The sequence below is a fragment of the Barbus barbus genome (genome assembly GCF_936440315.1).
Source record: "Barbus barbus genome assembly, chromosome: 37".
NCBI classification, from domain to species: Eukaryota; Metazoa; Chordata; class Actinopteri; order Cypriniformes; family Cyprinidae; genus Barbus; species Barbus barbus.
The window spans coordinates 26,664,508-26,680,204 of record NC_136715.1 but is presented as its reverse complement, the minus strand read 5'-3'; the positions used below and the strand labels follow the sequence as shown (position 1 = coordinate 26,680,204).

Genomic DNA, 15,697 nt, shown 5'->3' with positions numbered 1-15,697 from the left:
TAATTGAGGCGGTTGCTAGGGTGTTGCTATGCGGTTGCTAGGGTACCCAGGATGGTTGCTAGGGCGGTTGCTAGGGTACCCAGGGTGGTGCTATGAATGATATAAACCAACTCCCATGCCTCTGTGACATTCAGAATGGAAGATATCCCTCTTTGGATTTTGGTTGCTAGGGTACTCTGTTTGGTTGCTATGGAGTTGCATGATGAAACTGCAAAGGCGTCTTGTCACTATGAATGAAATAAACCAACTCCCATGCCTCTGTGACATTCAGAATGGAAGATATCCCTCTTTGGATTTTGGTTGCTAGGGTACTCTGTTTGGTTGCTATGGAGTTCCATGATGAAACTACAAAGGCTTATTGTCACTATGAATGATATAAACCAACTCCCGTGCCTCTGTGACATTCAGAATGGAAGATATCCCTCTTTGGATTTTGGTTGCTAGGGTACTCTGTTTGGTTGCTATGGATTTGCTTGATGAAACTGCAAAGGCTTCTTGTCACTATGAATGATATAATCCAACTCCCATGCCTCTGTGACATTCAGAATGGAAGATATCCCTCTTTGGATTTTGGTTGCTAGGGTACTCTGTTTGGTTGCTATGGAGTTGCATGATGAAACTGCAAAGGCTTCTTGTCACTATTTATGATATAAACCAACTCCCATGCCTCTGTGACATTCAGAATGGAAGATATCCCTCTTTGGATTTTGGTTACTAAGGTGGTCGACAATGGTTGCTAGGGAGGGGCTAGGAATTGTTGAGGTGATTCATGATTGGCCGTTTGCTGGCCCGAGTCAAATGAGACCACCCTCATGCTTCTATGACAATTCAGTCCGGAGATATCCCTTTGATCTCTTTCAATGAATGTCTATGGAACTTGTTGTTAAGGTACTCTAAATGGTTGCTAGGGCGTGGCTTGATGGCTTCACAATGATCCTGAGATATTGATTGGTCGTCTGAGTAAAATGAGCCCACCCCCTTATCTCTATGACACTGTGATCCAGAGCTATGTTCAATACAAAATCCCTATGCACTTCACCATAGTAGGAAAAACGCGCTGTTTCATGGGCCGTCCCTCACCATAGTAAGTCAATGGGGCAACTTTGGGGGGCTCTTGTGCGCCAGGGGTACAATTTATACCCCACTGCGGGGTATCTTCTTGCACAGCTTGATAGCCTCTCCAAATGTGGTGATTCACAAGTTTCTACGAAATTCTCGCTCGGAGCTACGAGCCGTCAAAGTTGGCCGCAATGCATTGTCTATGGGATTTTTTGCCCGCTTTTTTGCCCCTGGGGCAAACACCGTACCCCCGATCGCTTATAAAAGTCATAGCACATCATTCCCGAATAATCCGCACGATTTGACGCCTCATTCGTTGGTCTGTGACAAAAGCTGCGGGAGGAGTAGCGCGTCAAAATTTGTACGGAAGAAGAGGAATAAGAATAATAAGTATGTGAGATAATAATAGTGAGTGCTTTGGCAAGCACCCCCTAACTAGAATGTACATTTCCTGAAGAAAATGTGAGGGGGTGCTTGGCGTGGCAAAACTCGCCACTCGGTTGCTAGGGTACCCAGGATGGTTGCTAGGGCGGTTTCTAGGGTACCCAGGGTGGTTGCTAAGGTGTTGCTATGTGGTTGCTAGGGTACTTGGGGTGGTTGCTAGGGTGTTGCTATGCGGTTGCTAGGGTACCCATGATGGTTGCTAGGGCGGTTGCTAGGGTACCCAGGGTGGTTGCTAAGGTGATGCTATGTGGTTGCTAGGGTACTGGGGTGGTTGCTAGGGTGTTGCTATGCGGTTGCTAGGGTACCCATGATGGTTGCTAGGACGGTTGCTAGGTTACCCAGGGTGGTTGCTAGGGTGTTGCTATGTGGTTGCTAGGGTATCCAGGGTGGTTGCTAAGGTGTTGCCATGTGGTTGCTAGGGTATCTGGGGTGGTTGCTAAGGTGTTGCTATGTGGTTGCTAGGGTACCCAGGATGGTTGCTAGGGCGGTTGCTAGGGTACCCAGGGTGGTTGCTAAGGTGATGCTATGTGGTTGCTAGGGCAATTGGGGCGGTTGCTAGGGTGTTGCTATGCGGTTGCTAGGGTACCCAGGATGGTTGCTAGGGCGGTTGCTAGGGTACCCAGGGTGGTTGCTAAGGTGTTGCTATGTGGTTGCTAGGGTACTTGGGGTGGTTGCTAGGGTGTTGCTATGCGGTTGCTAGGGTACCCAGGATGGTTGCTAGGGCCGTTGCTATGGTAACCAGGGTGGTGCTATGAATGATATAAACCAACTCCCATGCCTCTGTGACATTCAGAATGGAAGATATCCCTCTTTGGATTTTGGTTGCTAGGGTACTCTGTTTGGTTGCTATGGAGTTGCATGATGAAACTGCAAAGGCTTCTTGTCACTATGAATGATATAAACCAACTCCCATGCCTCTGTGACATTCAGAATGGAAGATATACCTCTTTGGATTTTGGTTGCTAAGGTCCTCTGTTTGGTTGCTATGGAGTTGCTTGGAGCTGCCAATGATGAAACTGCAAAGGCTTCTTGTCACTATGAATAATATAAACCAACTCCCATGCCTCTGTGACATTCAGAATGGAAGATATCCCTCTTTGGATTTTGGTTGTTAAGGTGCTCGACAATGGTTGCTAGGGAGGGGCTAGGAAGTATTGAGGTGATTCATGATTGGCTGTTCGCTGCCCCGAGTCAAATGAGACCACCCTCATGTTTCTATGACAATTCAGTCCGGAGATATTCCTTTGATCTCTTTCAATGAATGTCTATGGAACTTGTTGCTAAGGTTCTCTAAATGGTTGCTAGGGCGTGGCTTGATGGCTTCACAATGATCCTGAGATATTGATTGGTCGTCTGAGTAAAATGAGCCCGCCCCCTTATCTCTATGACACTGTGATCCAGAGCTATGTTCAATACAAAATCCCTATGCAATTTACCATAGTAGGAAAAACGCGCTGTTTCATGGGCCGTCCCTCACCATAGTAAGTCACTGGGGCAACTTTGGGGGGCTCTTGTGCCCCAGGGGTACAACTTATACCCCACTGCGGGGTATCTTCTTGCACAGCTTGATAGCCTCTCCAAATGTGGTGATTTACAAGTTTCTACGAAATTCTCGCTCGGAGCTACGAGCCGTCAAAGTTGGCCGCAATGCATTGTCTATGCGATTTTTTGCCCGCTTTTTTGCCCCTGGGGCAAATACCGTACCCCCGATCGCTTATAAAAGTCATAGCACAGGTCTCCTCAATAGGGCGCACGATTTGACGCCTGTTTCATGGCTCTGTGACGAACGGTGCGGGAGGAGTAGCGTGCCGAAGTTTGTACGGAAGAAGAATAAGAATAAAAAGAATAAGAATAATAAGTATGTGAGATAATAATAGTGAGTGCTTTGGCAAGCACCCCCTAATAATAAGTATGAAGAATAATAATAGTGAGTGCTTTGACAAGCACCCCCTAATAAATGTTTTTTGAGCAGCAAATCAGAATATTAGAAGGATTTCTGAAGCTTCATGTGACTGGATGCTAAAAATTCAGCTTTGAAATCACAGAAATACGTTACATTTTAAAATATAGAAATGAAAACAAATAGAGAACGGTTATTTGAATGAGTTACTTTTGCTGTATTTTGGATCAAATAAATGCATGCTTGGTGAGCAGAAGAGAATTCTTAAAAAACCCTACTGTTTAAAAACGTTTGGCTGGTAGTGTACATCTTTAGTCAGTGAAGATGTGTTATTTTATTATCCTCCTCATTTCCATTCAAATTCAGTTACAGTATATGAATTCCCTGAATTCAAATTGCATCCTGTCTCGATTCAGATCATTTCTTGTTCTAAATGCACGCTATCCTTCTTTACACCAGATTTTGGAGCCACTCTACATGTTAGAGAGTACATTTCACTTCTTGCCTAAATATTTTCCAACCAAGCATAAACTTTCTTTTCATTTCATTGTGTTGCGTGAGTTAATGAGGTGGACTGATTGCTTTGGATTGATCTGTTTCACAGATATTAAGCTTGCAAGCGGCGTATGATAATCTTTGCGTCTCAAGTGGAACGACGGCGGTCCCACATTTTCTGCTGAAGTACACAGAAGAAAGTGTTGAAGTCGCTCCTCTGAAAGACATGAACTCCTTCTTCCCAGACCTAAAGAAGGTAATTCCCAGTATAAAGCTGCATTGATATTATTATTAATGGAATATTGCAGGTTATTCCATAACTTCAATTCTGTCAACAACATTTGTGGCATGATTGAGATGACCGTATTTAATAATGAGACTCTGGGTGATGGTTGATGATGAGCCCGGGATATTCTTTACATGTAATTGTTCACAGCATGTGGGTATAATGTGGCATGTGTCCTGATTTGTTTGTCAGATTACTGTGGGTGTGTATGACCCATGCACGCTTCCTAAACATCCAGGCTGGCCTCTCAGAAACTTTCTCATCCTCCTCGCAAAAAACTGGTACGTCTGCAATGAGCTTTTCCAACACGCATCCCACTGGTGTTAAATTATAGCCCTGTTTCCACAGCTCCACTCTTTTCCTGCTGACGTTACTTTCAGTCTCGAGAGGAAATATCATGTCCAACCATCTGCTAATGTCTTGTGAGAATGTATTGCACTGTCTGGCCGATCAAGCCTGTTTGATTTCAGGGCTCGCAAAATTTCTAAATCCCCGTTATCCCTTCGGGCAGGTACTCCTCAGATTTTGGTAGCCCGAAAATTATTTAACTAGCCCAAATAAAATAAAGACCATAAATGTCAATCAAAAACTTTTTGAATACACAAATATCAACCAGTATCAAGGAAAGAGTTTTATTTGACTATTTATCTGCAGAATTCTTAAAAATCTATTTAAGGCAATTTGAAAAATTATTTCTTAGACAGTAAATGCGTTAAATGGTATAAGGCCTTAAAAACTCTTCAGTTTAGTTGGATCAAATTTAAGGACCCGTGGGAGCAATGTTTCCTCTAATTTGTTTTCTTGCTGAACAAAACTTTTCTCTTTTGGGCGGACACTTCGGTCACCTGAGCAAAAGCATTCTTTACACCAGACCTGTACAGCACGCACACAAATAAGTGTGTAACTAAATGATGTGCATGCTAGGTTACCTGAGAAAACAGTTTACTGTACAATACACTGCAGTTCAACAGTGCTCATCAAGACTGTATCTATTTGATAAAAAACACTGAATATTATTTCACAAAATAACATTGTGAAATATTATTGCAATTTAAAATAAATGTTTTCTATTTTAATATACTTAAATATGTAATTAATTCCTGTGAAGCAAAGCAGTATTTTCAGAGTCACATGATCCTTTAGAAGTCATTCTAATACGCTGATTTATAATCAATGTTGGAAACAGTTCTACTGCTTTTTTATTTCATTTATTTTTTATACTGTATTTTTTGGGATCTGTGATATTTTAAAAAAATAAAAAGTTAAAAAGAACAGTGTTTAGTCAAAATAGAGATTTTGTTACAATATAAACTATTCAAAAGTTTGGGGTCAGAAATGTTTTTCTTTCTTTTTTAAAGATACTTTAAAAAAAGTTTAAAGAAAGTTAAATAAACTTTATTCAGCAAGGATGTGTTAAATGGATAAAATTGATGGTAAAGACTTCTATTGTTAGAAAATATTTCTATTTTGAATAAATGCTGTTCTTAACTTTTTATTAATCAAAGAATCAAAGAAAAAAGTAACACAGATTCCAAATAAATATTAATCAGCACAACAGTTTCAACACTGATAATAAATCAGTATATTAGAGTGATTTCTGGAGATCATGTGACACTGAAGACTGCAGTAATGATGCTGATAATACAGCTTTGATCTCAGGAATAAATACTATTTTAAAGTATAGGTATTACAATAGGAAACCAATATTAGAAATTTCAATAATATTTCACTATATCACTGTTTCTTCTGTATTTTTGAAATGAATACAGCCTCGATGAGCAAGAGACTCAAAGTCAAAAACTCAAAAACAAGGTCAATAATTTATCAGGTTTATAATATAGCCCTAACATAATATATTATCAAAACAAACTATTTAAACTGATAGAATAGAATAGAATAGAATAGAATAGAATAGAAACTGAAGCTAAACTTAAGCTGAGATCTGTAAGTTAAATATAAAAAACCATTAACATATGAATTCTTCTATATCTGTCTAAACATTATGAAGTACCCCATCCTCCGTTATTTCCAGCACTTAATCAAGCCACTCTTCTTTAATACAGGAGGATGTTTTATTTCAGATGTCATAGTGTTTGTGTTGTCTCTCGTGTTGAGCGCACCGCAACCATTGAAGAATTCAGTTTCTACAGCGACTCGTTTGGTGCATATCGTTCTCTTTCTATGAAACCGGCTCTAACTCTGTCGTGACATCAGCTCTAGAGCGGCTTGCCCCGAGCATTGCTATTCTTTCCCTTTTACTGCGGCATTCAATCAGATGGCTTCCCAACTCATTTGTGTGCACGAGGCACATTATTTCTTCTGCGTGGTCGCGCTCAGTTTAGAGGGAACACTGCGTGGGAGCCTGTATTTAAGGCCCGTCGGGCAGGCACTGATGCATTTTGGTAGCCCGACTGGAAAACATAATCACCCCGGGACGTCAGGCTAGCGATTTTGTGAGCCCTGGATAAGTGTACACTCAAATCCTATACAGTACCATGATGCTGCTTATTCATTAGCCATGCAGCCAAGAAAGCTTTATGAAAATACTATGGCAGCAGCTAGAAACAATGTGTCCAATGTTAACAGTACCATGGTACTTTAGTAGATCACAGGACTGAAAGATTGTGTTCATATACACCATGGGACTGCAAAGTACTGTGAAGAATACTGTAGTACTACCATGGTACAAAACACATATTACCATAGCTCCATATCCAAAAACTGTGGATTTATTTCTACTTAAGTCACTTCATGTGTTTTGATCGACTGGATTAAGTGTGGGATCAGACTTTTTATGTTTTTAAAGATGTTTCTTCTGCTCATCAATGCTGCAAAAATACAGAAAAAAACAGGAATATTGTGAAATATTATTGTAATTTAAAATAACATTTTTTTTATTTTTCTATATTTTAAACTGTAATGTATTTCTGTGATCTGCAGCTGTATTTTCAGCATCATTACTCCAGTCTTCAGTGTCACATGATCTTCAGAAATCATAATAATATACTGATTTATTATCAATGTTTGAAACCGTTGTGCTGATCAATATTTTTTGGAACCTTTGATACTTTTTTTCAGGATTCTTTGAATAAAGAGTTAAAATGAACAGCATTTATTTTAAATATAAATCTTTTCTAACAATATACAATACTGTTCAAAAGTTTGGGATCAGTACTTTTTTGTTTCTTTATTTTTTTGAAAGAAATTAATTCTTTTATTTGGCAAGAATGTGCTAAAGACATATATTGACCCAAAAGATTTCCATTTTGAATAAATGTTGTTCTTTTTAACTTTTTATTCATTAAAGAATCCTGAAAAAGTATCACAGTTTCCAAAAATATTGTGCAGCACAACTGTGTTCAACATTGATAATAATCAGAAATGTTTGTTGATCAGTAAATCAGTATATTATTATGATTTCTGAAGATCATGTGACACTGAAGACTGGAGTAATGATGCTGGAAATACAGCTGCGCATCACAGAAATAAATTATATTTTAACACATATTCAAATAGAAAAAGCGTTATTTTAAATTGTATTATTTTACAATAGCACTGTTTTTTTCTGTATTTTTGATAATATAAATGCAGCCTTGATGAGCCTTTGTTAAAGAAACAGTAACAATCCAAATAAACATCAAAATATGATGTATTTTTTTTAGGAAATGCAGTACAGGTGGAAGATTTTGTAAATACTCCTGCATTTTGCAGTTTTCAGTGTTAAATGTCATAGTGCTCCATCTGTACTGACTCTTCCAGCCGTCGTCTCTCTGTGATGGTAAGTTTAAGGTCACTCCAAAGACCATGTGTGTTTACGGTGGTGTGTGTTTGTGCGTGTGAATGCCAGGGGTTCACAGCTGGATGTGCTGGAGGTTCTGTGCTTCAGAGACAGGACTCTACAAGGGAGCCGCTCGATCCAGCACAGCATCATCTTTCGGGTCAAGCTCCCAGACCTCACGGCTTCTGCAGGTAATTTATCATCTTCGCCCGAGTGCTTCAGAACAGCAGAATAAAGGCTGGGCTTTTATCTGGCTTCAGGAGAGGCCAGACTCCATTTAAATGTAAATACAGAGTCCTCAGACTGCCTGCCATAGCTTTCAGTTCTTTAGCTGATTGTTGGGTCTTATGAACTGGATCTCTGTTTATTCCTGCTAATTACCCAGATTCATATTGTTTGATTTTGTTTGCATTATCATTCATTTACAGAGCCCATAAGGCAGGGGTGGGCAGTTCTGGCCCTCGAGATCCACTTTCATGCAGACATTAACCTGTAGCTAACGAGTAATTCTGAAGATCTTGATTAGCTTGGAGTGTTTGATTAGCGTTAGAGCCAATCTCTTCAGGAAAGAGGATCTCAAGGGCCAGAGTTGCCCACCCCAGGCTTAAAGAGATAGAAACTAACCAAAGTTTCAAAGTATATTTAACCGTGGACATGGGCTACTTTTTATCCCTGTTTGTACTAAACTCATCTGGTGGGTTTGCTGCTAAAAAGCTATTTTTTTAGTTTCATCTGACCATAGAAGCCAGTGCCATTTGAAGGTCCAGTCGTGTCTGATAACTGAATATGCTGGAGTTTGTTTGTGGATTAGCTAGGAGAATTGTTCTTGAAACCCTCCTGAACAACATGTGTGATGTAGGGGATGTTTGATATATATTGTTTTGGCTTTCTGACCCCAAGACTCAACTAATCTCTGCAGTTCTCCAGCTGTGGTCCAGTCTTTGTCCGCTCCTAGTCATTTCATGCTCCTAGTCACCCTGGTGTGCTAAAAAAATATGAATGGGAATATACTTCTGAGATATTTTAATCATAAGAATTTCTAGGGGTGCCAGTAATTGTGGCCAACATGCATTGGAGAAAAGCATTTATTTCATCATGAGATTTTCTCCCCACTTTCAATTGTTTTACTTCATAGATAGGATATAATTTTGTAAATTTTTTGAATGAAAGATCAAAAGGATAAACAATGCATATTTATTTTCACAGCCGCCTCATGTTTACCAAGGGTGCCAATATTAGTGGAGGGCACTGTGAGTTACCGTAAACGTTCTCTGGGAATGCATGACTTTTCTGAGCTTTAAAATATACATTCTCCTTTATTTATATATAAAAGTTGATGTGCACTAGTAATCAGGGCATTAGTAAATCAGCTGATGATGATCAAATAAATGAGAACAATAATAACCGGCATAATCCAGTGGGAATCCAGCTTGGATATGCATGCAGATAAACCACACTTTCATTCATAGTGAATCCTGCCCTTAAGTAGCATTATGAGAGGAGAAAAAAATAAAATAAAAAGAGACACAAATGTATGATATGGCCCGTTTATGGTTTCTGTTAGATCTGTTGAATTTCTTTGTACTGTACAGTAAGTTCAGTCTGTGAGGATTTTCAGTTGTTGACGTCAAAGAAGGTCTAGTATGGTTTATTCTTCCTGAGCTGGGATCCTTCATTCTGGCTCAGATCCTTCATTCACACTTTGTCTGTGAACTGATGGAGGAGATTCCCTGACATTCACCCTCATCACAGCCCATCAGACTTGTGAATTCCTGTGGGAGTCTCTGTACTGATGGTGTGAATTGCTGTGTGAATTGGGCTGAAGCTGCCGGGTATGAAAGGACAGCACTGTAGGAACCGGATTAAAATCCAGTCGTTCCATTTTCACATAGATGGCCTCCTTCATCGCTCTCTTAAACAGTCCATCCTCCCTGTCTTTACACCGCTGTCCTTGACTGGTGTGGTCCTTCTCCTTCAGATGCACAAACATGGATGTCTTCACACTTCAGTGAGCTTTGCCCTTCTGAACTGTGACATTCCCTTGCTTTGAAAAGTCCAGTGATCTCACGTTGTTCAATCCACCATCATCTCAGCAAAATTAACCAACACAGCTACATATTGTCAGGATTGTGGACTGATTTGTGTGTGTTTTGCTCCTCATGTGTTCCCTGTGACCCAGTTCTCCCTCACATTGATTATTGAATTGATTCAGGTGTGTCTCGTCTTCCTCCTTAATTGTCTGTATTTAAGGTATTGTCCTTTCAGTTAGTGTTGTCAGGTCTGTTTCGTCAATGGTGCTGCATATGTGTTCCTGTTTGCCCTGTGTTGGAAGAATTAAAAGACTGTTGCTTGTATTTTCTCCTCGTCTCCTCGTTCATCGCTCTGCTCCGTAGGCCAGTGTGACACATATACGAGTGATGATGCATCTTTGGGCAGCATTCACTCAATGTTTTATTGTATTCAAAACCAGATAGTGAATACTGGTTGATCAACTAATAAGTTTTAATAGGAGAAAAAAAAATAGACTGGTTGATGATCATATGATTCACCCAAAAATGAGTATTAGCTGTAAATGTGCTCACCCTTAGGCCATCCAAGATCAGGATGAGTGTGTTTCTTCATCAGGTTTGTAGAAATGTGTCTCTGCATCAGTGTCTCAGCAATGGATGCTCTGCAGTGAATGGGTGCCGTCAGAATGAGAGTCCAAACAGCTGATAAAAACACCACAATAATCCACACCACTCCAGTCCATCAGTTAACATCTGGAGAACACAAAAGCTGAAACACATCCAGCTTTAAGATGTTTTTAACTCAAATATGAGTCCATAATCCATAATAACAACACAATATGATACTGTGGCCAAAGGCATATTGTATGTCTGATGCATTTGTACAATTAAGTTGAACTTCAAATATTTCTTTACAATTATTTGACCTGTACGACACCAAGCAATGTGTCTTTTATATTAATATTAAAGTCAGTTTACCTGTAGGCTGTTGCAGTATGTTTATGTGTACTAATTTGTTTATGCAGTATGTCCAAAGACTGTGGGTTGGGAGAAGAACCCTAAAGGAGCGATGGGACCTAGAAGTGTCAATCTCAGTGAATGCATGGACCCTAAAAGGTACTAAACATCTGGCGTCAGTTTATACACTCTGAAATGGTTTTCTCAGTGGTATGTGACACATTTCATTGATTTCCTCAAGGCTTGCCGAGTCTTCTGTCGATCTCAACCTGAAGCTGATGCGTTGGAGGCTGGTCCCGTCTCTGGATCTGGATAAGGTCGTGTCGACAAGGTGTCTGTTGCTGGGAGCTGGGACTCTGGGCTGCAATGTGGCCAGAACACTGATGGTAAGAACCATGATTTACATTTGATTATCGACAGATTATCGCATCTGACAGGTGTCAAAAAAAGCTTTCCTTGCCTTCAGTATGGATTTCTTGGCTTGCTTTATGTCATTTAAGTGCTTACGTGCCTTTGGCATAATTGCCTCTTAATGGTTTTTGAAATAGTCGTAAGCCAAAGACTGTAATTATAGAAAGCAAGTTGCAGATGCTTCCATCTCACAATGATAGTGGTGTCACTTGAAAATGCAGTTAATTGCGAGCGTAAGAGTGTTTTTACACTGGGTTCCAACAATTGTGGCTTATATGTGAACACACCGAAAGAACTGAGACCCTTTTATAGCAAAAAAGCAATCTTGCAGTGTTTCATCCAAATGAAATATAGTACTATAACTGTGCTATCCTAATATTCAATTAATTACTAGTAGCATTATCAGTATTATTTTAATAATAATAAATAATTTGAATAAACTCATAGAGTCAGGGACAGTTTGAACATACCGAGGTCTGAGTTTTGTTTGTGTAAATAGGAGTCGAGCGTGAACATTTTCATAAATGCTATCTTTGCTTTTTTTTCACACCGGTTTACTGGTTTCAGAGGAATTATGCAGATCAGGTAATGGTGCAAACATGCAAAAAAACAAAACAATGCACGGCACAATTCGTGATTTTGTGGGCTGCTTGAGCAGACGACCACAAACTGGCGTGCTTTAGTGGGAATGTATCAAGTGTGCTTGACTACACTGTGCCTCTGGATATATGCCTGGCTATAGTGGTGATCAGTGTTGGGGAAAGTTACTTTCAAAAGTAATGCATTCAAATTTTGCGTTACTCCCTAAAAAAGTAACTAATTACGCTACTTATGGGAAGTAATGCATTACGTTACTTTTGAGTTACTTTTTAAATCTGGGCAGGGCATGCTTGTTTGTTTAAATATAAAAGTTCTTCTTTTACAAACGTAAAAACCCTTTCACACCAAAAGTGAAGTGAATCCGGCTCTGAAGGAAATGTAGATTCAGGTCTGTACAGTAGAGGGCGCTGCTCAAACTAATCACATGAAGAATATGACGCAGGAGAAGAAAGGTCAACACTATTCAGCAATAACTACAATCAAACACAAATGTGTCATTTTTGCTTATTAGTATGGATGAATTGGATCATAGAAGGTCAGCAGCAAAGACACTGGATAATAAAATAAGATGAAATACAAAGGATTTTTGTGTTATTTAACACATTTAATTATGGCAGGTTTGTATAATATTCTGAGTTTGACTCACAATTTGATTGATTGTGAGGAACACTGAATGTGTTTTAGTGCAGGTGAGATGAGTAAACACACGATGATATTTAGTCTAGAACTACAGTAAGATCATGATGATATTTAGTCTAGAACTACAGTAAGATCATGTAGATATTTAGTCTAGAACTACAGTAAGATCATGTTGATATTTAGTCTAGAACTACAGTAAGATCATGTAGATATTTAGTCTAGATCTACAGTAAGATCATGTTCACACACAACGCTCTGCACTTACTCCTGATTTCTCTCAACACCAGAGCTGTCACTCAATACATCACAAACACAGGAACTGGAGCTATGCATTTGAAAAATAACTTCCTTCTAAATTAAAATGTAATCCAAAAGTAATCTGATTACGTAACTTGCGTTATATTGAGTTACCCCCAACACTGATAGTGATCTACATGAATTAAGCATCATTTAGAACATGTACACAAACATCCCCTTTAAATAAAATGACGTTTACCTGTCAAATAGCACAAACATTTGTCGATAAAGCGCAACAATGTGGTGTGTTTGTGTGATTTAAATGCATATGGCATACAGCACCTGCTTCAACAGCTGGTCACGGTTTCTTTGTGCTGTAATGCTGAAAATGGCAGGCATTTGTAGTGAATGTTTCTCTGAATGTTTTCTGTTTTTGAGGGCTGGGGTGTGAGACACATCACTTTCGTGGACAACGCGAAGATCTCCTACTCGAACCCAGTGCGACAGCCGCTCTATGAGTTTGAAGACTGTCTGAGTGGAGGCAAGGCTAAAGCTCTCGCCGCGGTGGACAGATTAAAGAAGATCTTTCCTGGTGTGGTAAGGACTTCCAGATGCTTTAACAAGTTTATTGCAGTTGCATATGAGAAGCTTGAGAAGCACAGGTGCTGTTTGGGGTCGGCTGAACAGTTACAGCAGACAGAAATGTTTTGATCTGTGTATTAGTATTGGCACATTTACAGTAAGCAAAACCATCCCTCCCTCACACCTCGCAGACCGATCTGTGTGTTTATTAGACTAATGACGCATGAATAAACATCCGAGAGGCTGTATGAACCTATACTGTGGGCCGTTAGTTTGAGACCCTTAGATTAATCAGTACGACTCAATTTCAATTTCAACGTGCAATTATCTACAACAATGAAGTCTGAATCATTCATTTTAATATCGATGAAAGCTATTTGGTTGCTCTGCAGATGTATTTGACCAGTCCAGGTCACTGATGTTCATTATCTTTGAGAAGTCTCATAGCATTTAATCCCACATTGTAACTCATGGTCATATGAAATGCGGCTCATTTATATTCATCTGCTGAGCGATCCTCTCATGCTTCACTGATCACTGATTTTGTCTTCATCCAGAAGAAAATTTGCCTTTTCTGTTTTCACTGCATCCCTTTTGGATGAAAGCAGAAGTTTTTTAGATTTAGATGCAAATGTTAAGTTTATATTGTAAAGAAGAAACCCATTATTAATTGGCTTGCTTGGATAAATAGAGGTAAAAGGACCTTTGTGTGGTCAACAGACCATGGGGAGTCATGTTTTTCTCCACTGTCCTTGCGAGAGTCTGGGTTATTTACTCGTACTGTTTTTGCTTCGTTGAAAAAGACAAGGTTCTGAACCATTCAGTGAAAGAGTGAGTCATGAAAGCGAATCCAACAGATGATGAGATTGAAACTGGTTAGTGAGTCTTTTAGAGCTTTTTATTTGAAGTGAGTCACATGGATCAGACTGCACTGGTTGTGCTTTTGTTTGTTGAGCTGACATAGTGAGACTGAAGGATGTGAGACATCAGGAAACAATTATCACTTGCTAGTTCATTTCTAATTATGCATGTTATGTGATTGTACAGGAAACGCACCGCAGATCAGTGTATTGAAAGCGCTACAGTGTTCACTCTGCATAGGTAATGCATTCTCTTAAGTAAAATAGATGCTAAAGAAAATGTAGATAAATCAACTAGTCATCTTCACAAATTGCCAGTTTACTAGTTCCATCTTTAGTTCTTACTATTTTCTCCTTAATCTCCTTCATTTCTTCATTTGGAGAATCTCAGATATGTTCTCAGTGCTAAGCAACAAAATCAGTTTGGGTACATGTTGTCCGTGTGTTTGAAGCGGTAACATCAGACTCATGTGACTCAGACTTTCGCTTCATATTCATGACTCTGTGTGGGAACGCTGTTGGCAGGTGTTTCCATCCACAAGGCCTGTGAATCCTCTCCGCTATCAAATCCCCTTCATTTCACATGATTCATCATGCTGTCCGCTTCAACAAATGTCATTCCAGAAGACCGTTTGGCCATTGGCAACCAAGAAGAAAGTGCTTTCCTGATGCATTATTGTGACCGTTACGTTTTAGTTGATTTTGAAATGACTACAAAGATTTGATTTAGTTCATTTAGAAATCAGTTTTATTTGTCTGTCATTTTTTCAACTGGTTTTGCTACAGGATCCATATTTTACACTGGACAGCAAATGGAAACAACTTTGTACAAAGACTATTATTATAACAGTAACAGAATTTTCCATCAAAATGCATTACTACTAACACAAGTAATACATCAGTAGCACAGGTATATTTGTAGCAGTAGCCAACAATACATTGTATGGTTAAAATTATACATTTTTCTTTTATGCCAAAAAATCGTTAGGATATTAAGTAAAGATCATGTTCCATGAAGATATTTTGTAAGATTCCTACCGTAAAACTTCATTTTTGATTAGTAATATGCATTGCTAAGAACTTCATTTGAACAACTTTAAAGGAGATTTTCTCAATATTTAGATTTTTTTGCTCCCTCAGATTCCAGATTTTCAAATAGTTGTATCTCAGACAAATATTGTCCTATCCTAACAAACCATACATTAATGAAAAGCTTTATTCTTATTTATTAAATCTCAAATTGACCCTTATGACTGGTTTTGTGGTCCAGGGTCACATATAGGCTGAACGGTCTCAGTTTAGTAAATGCATAAACGACAGCAGGAGATTTCGATCCTCTAGTGTAGTGTGAATATGAAGGGAACAGCTGTAGGTGATACGAGCAGAAAGTCACGTGAGAAGAAGCAGTGCCTCCTGTTGCTGTGATTGGCTGATCATTGA

The 15,697-nt window shown here is 39.2% G+C and overlaps 1 protein-coding gene across 4 annotated transcripts in view; it reads left to right on the top strand.

The window, feature by feature from the left end:
* The window catches only part of atg7 (ATG7 autophagy related 7 homolog), a 160,645-nt gene that overhangs the window by 77,429 nt on the left and 67,519 nt on the right, over positions 1-15,697 (top strand). For all 4 annotated transcript variants that reach the window (XM_079396589.1, XM_079396591.1, XM_079396590.1 and 1 more), the window contains 6 exons: positions 4,008-4,154; positions 4,377-4,465; positions 8,032-8,153; positions 10,997-11,087; positions 11,170-11,314; positions 13,254-13,412. In XM_079396589.1, coding sequence (XP_079252715.1) covers positions 4,008-4,154; positions 4,377-4,465; positions 8,032-8,153; positions 10,997-11,087; positions 11,170-11,314; positions 13,254-13,412 — 753 coding nt within the window. The remainder of the gene's footprint in view (positions 1-4,007; positions 4,155-4,376; positions 4,466-8,031; positions 8,154-10,996; positions 11,088-11,169; positions 11,315-13,253; positions 13,413-15,697) is intronic.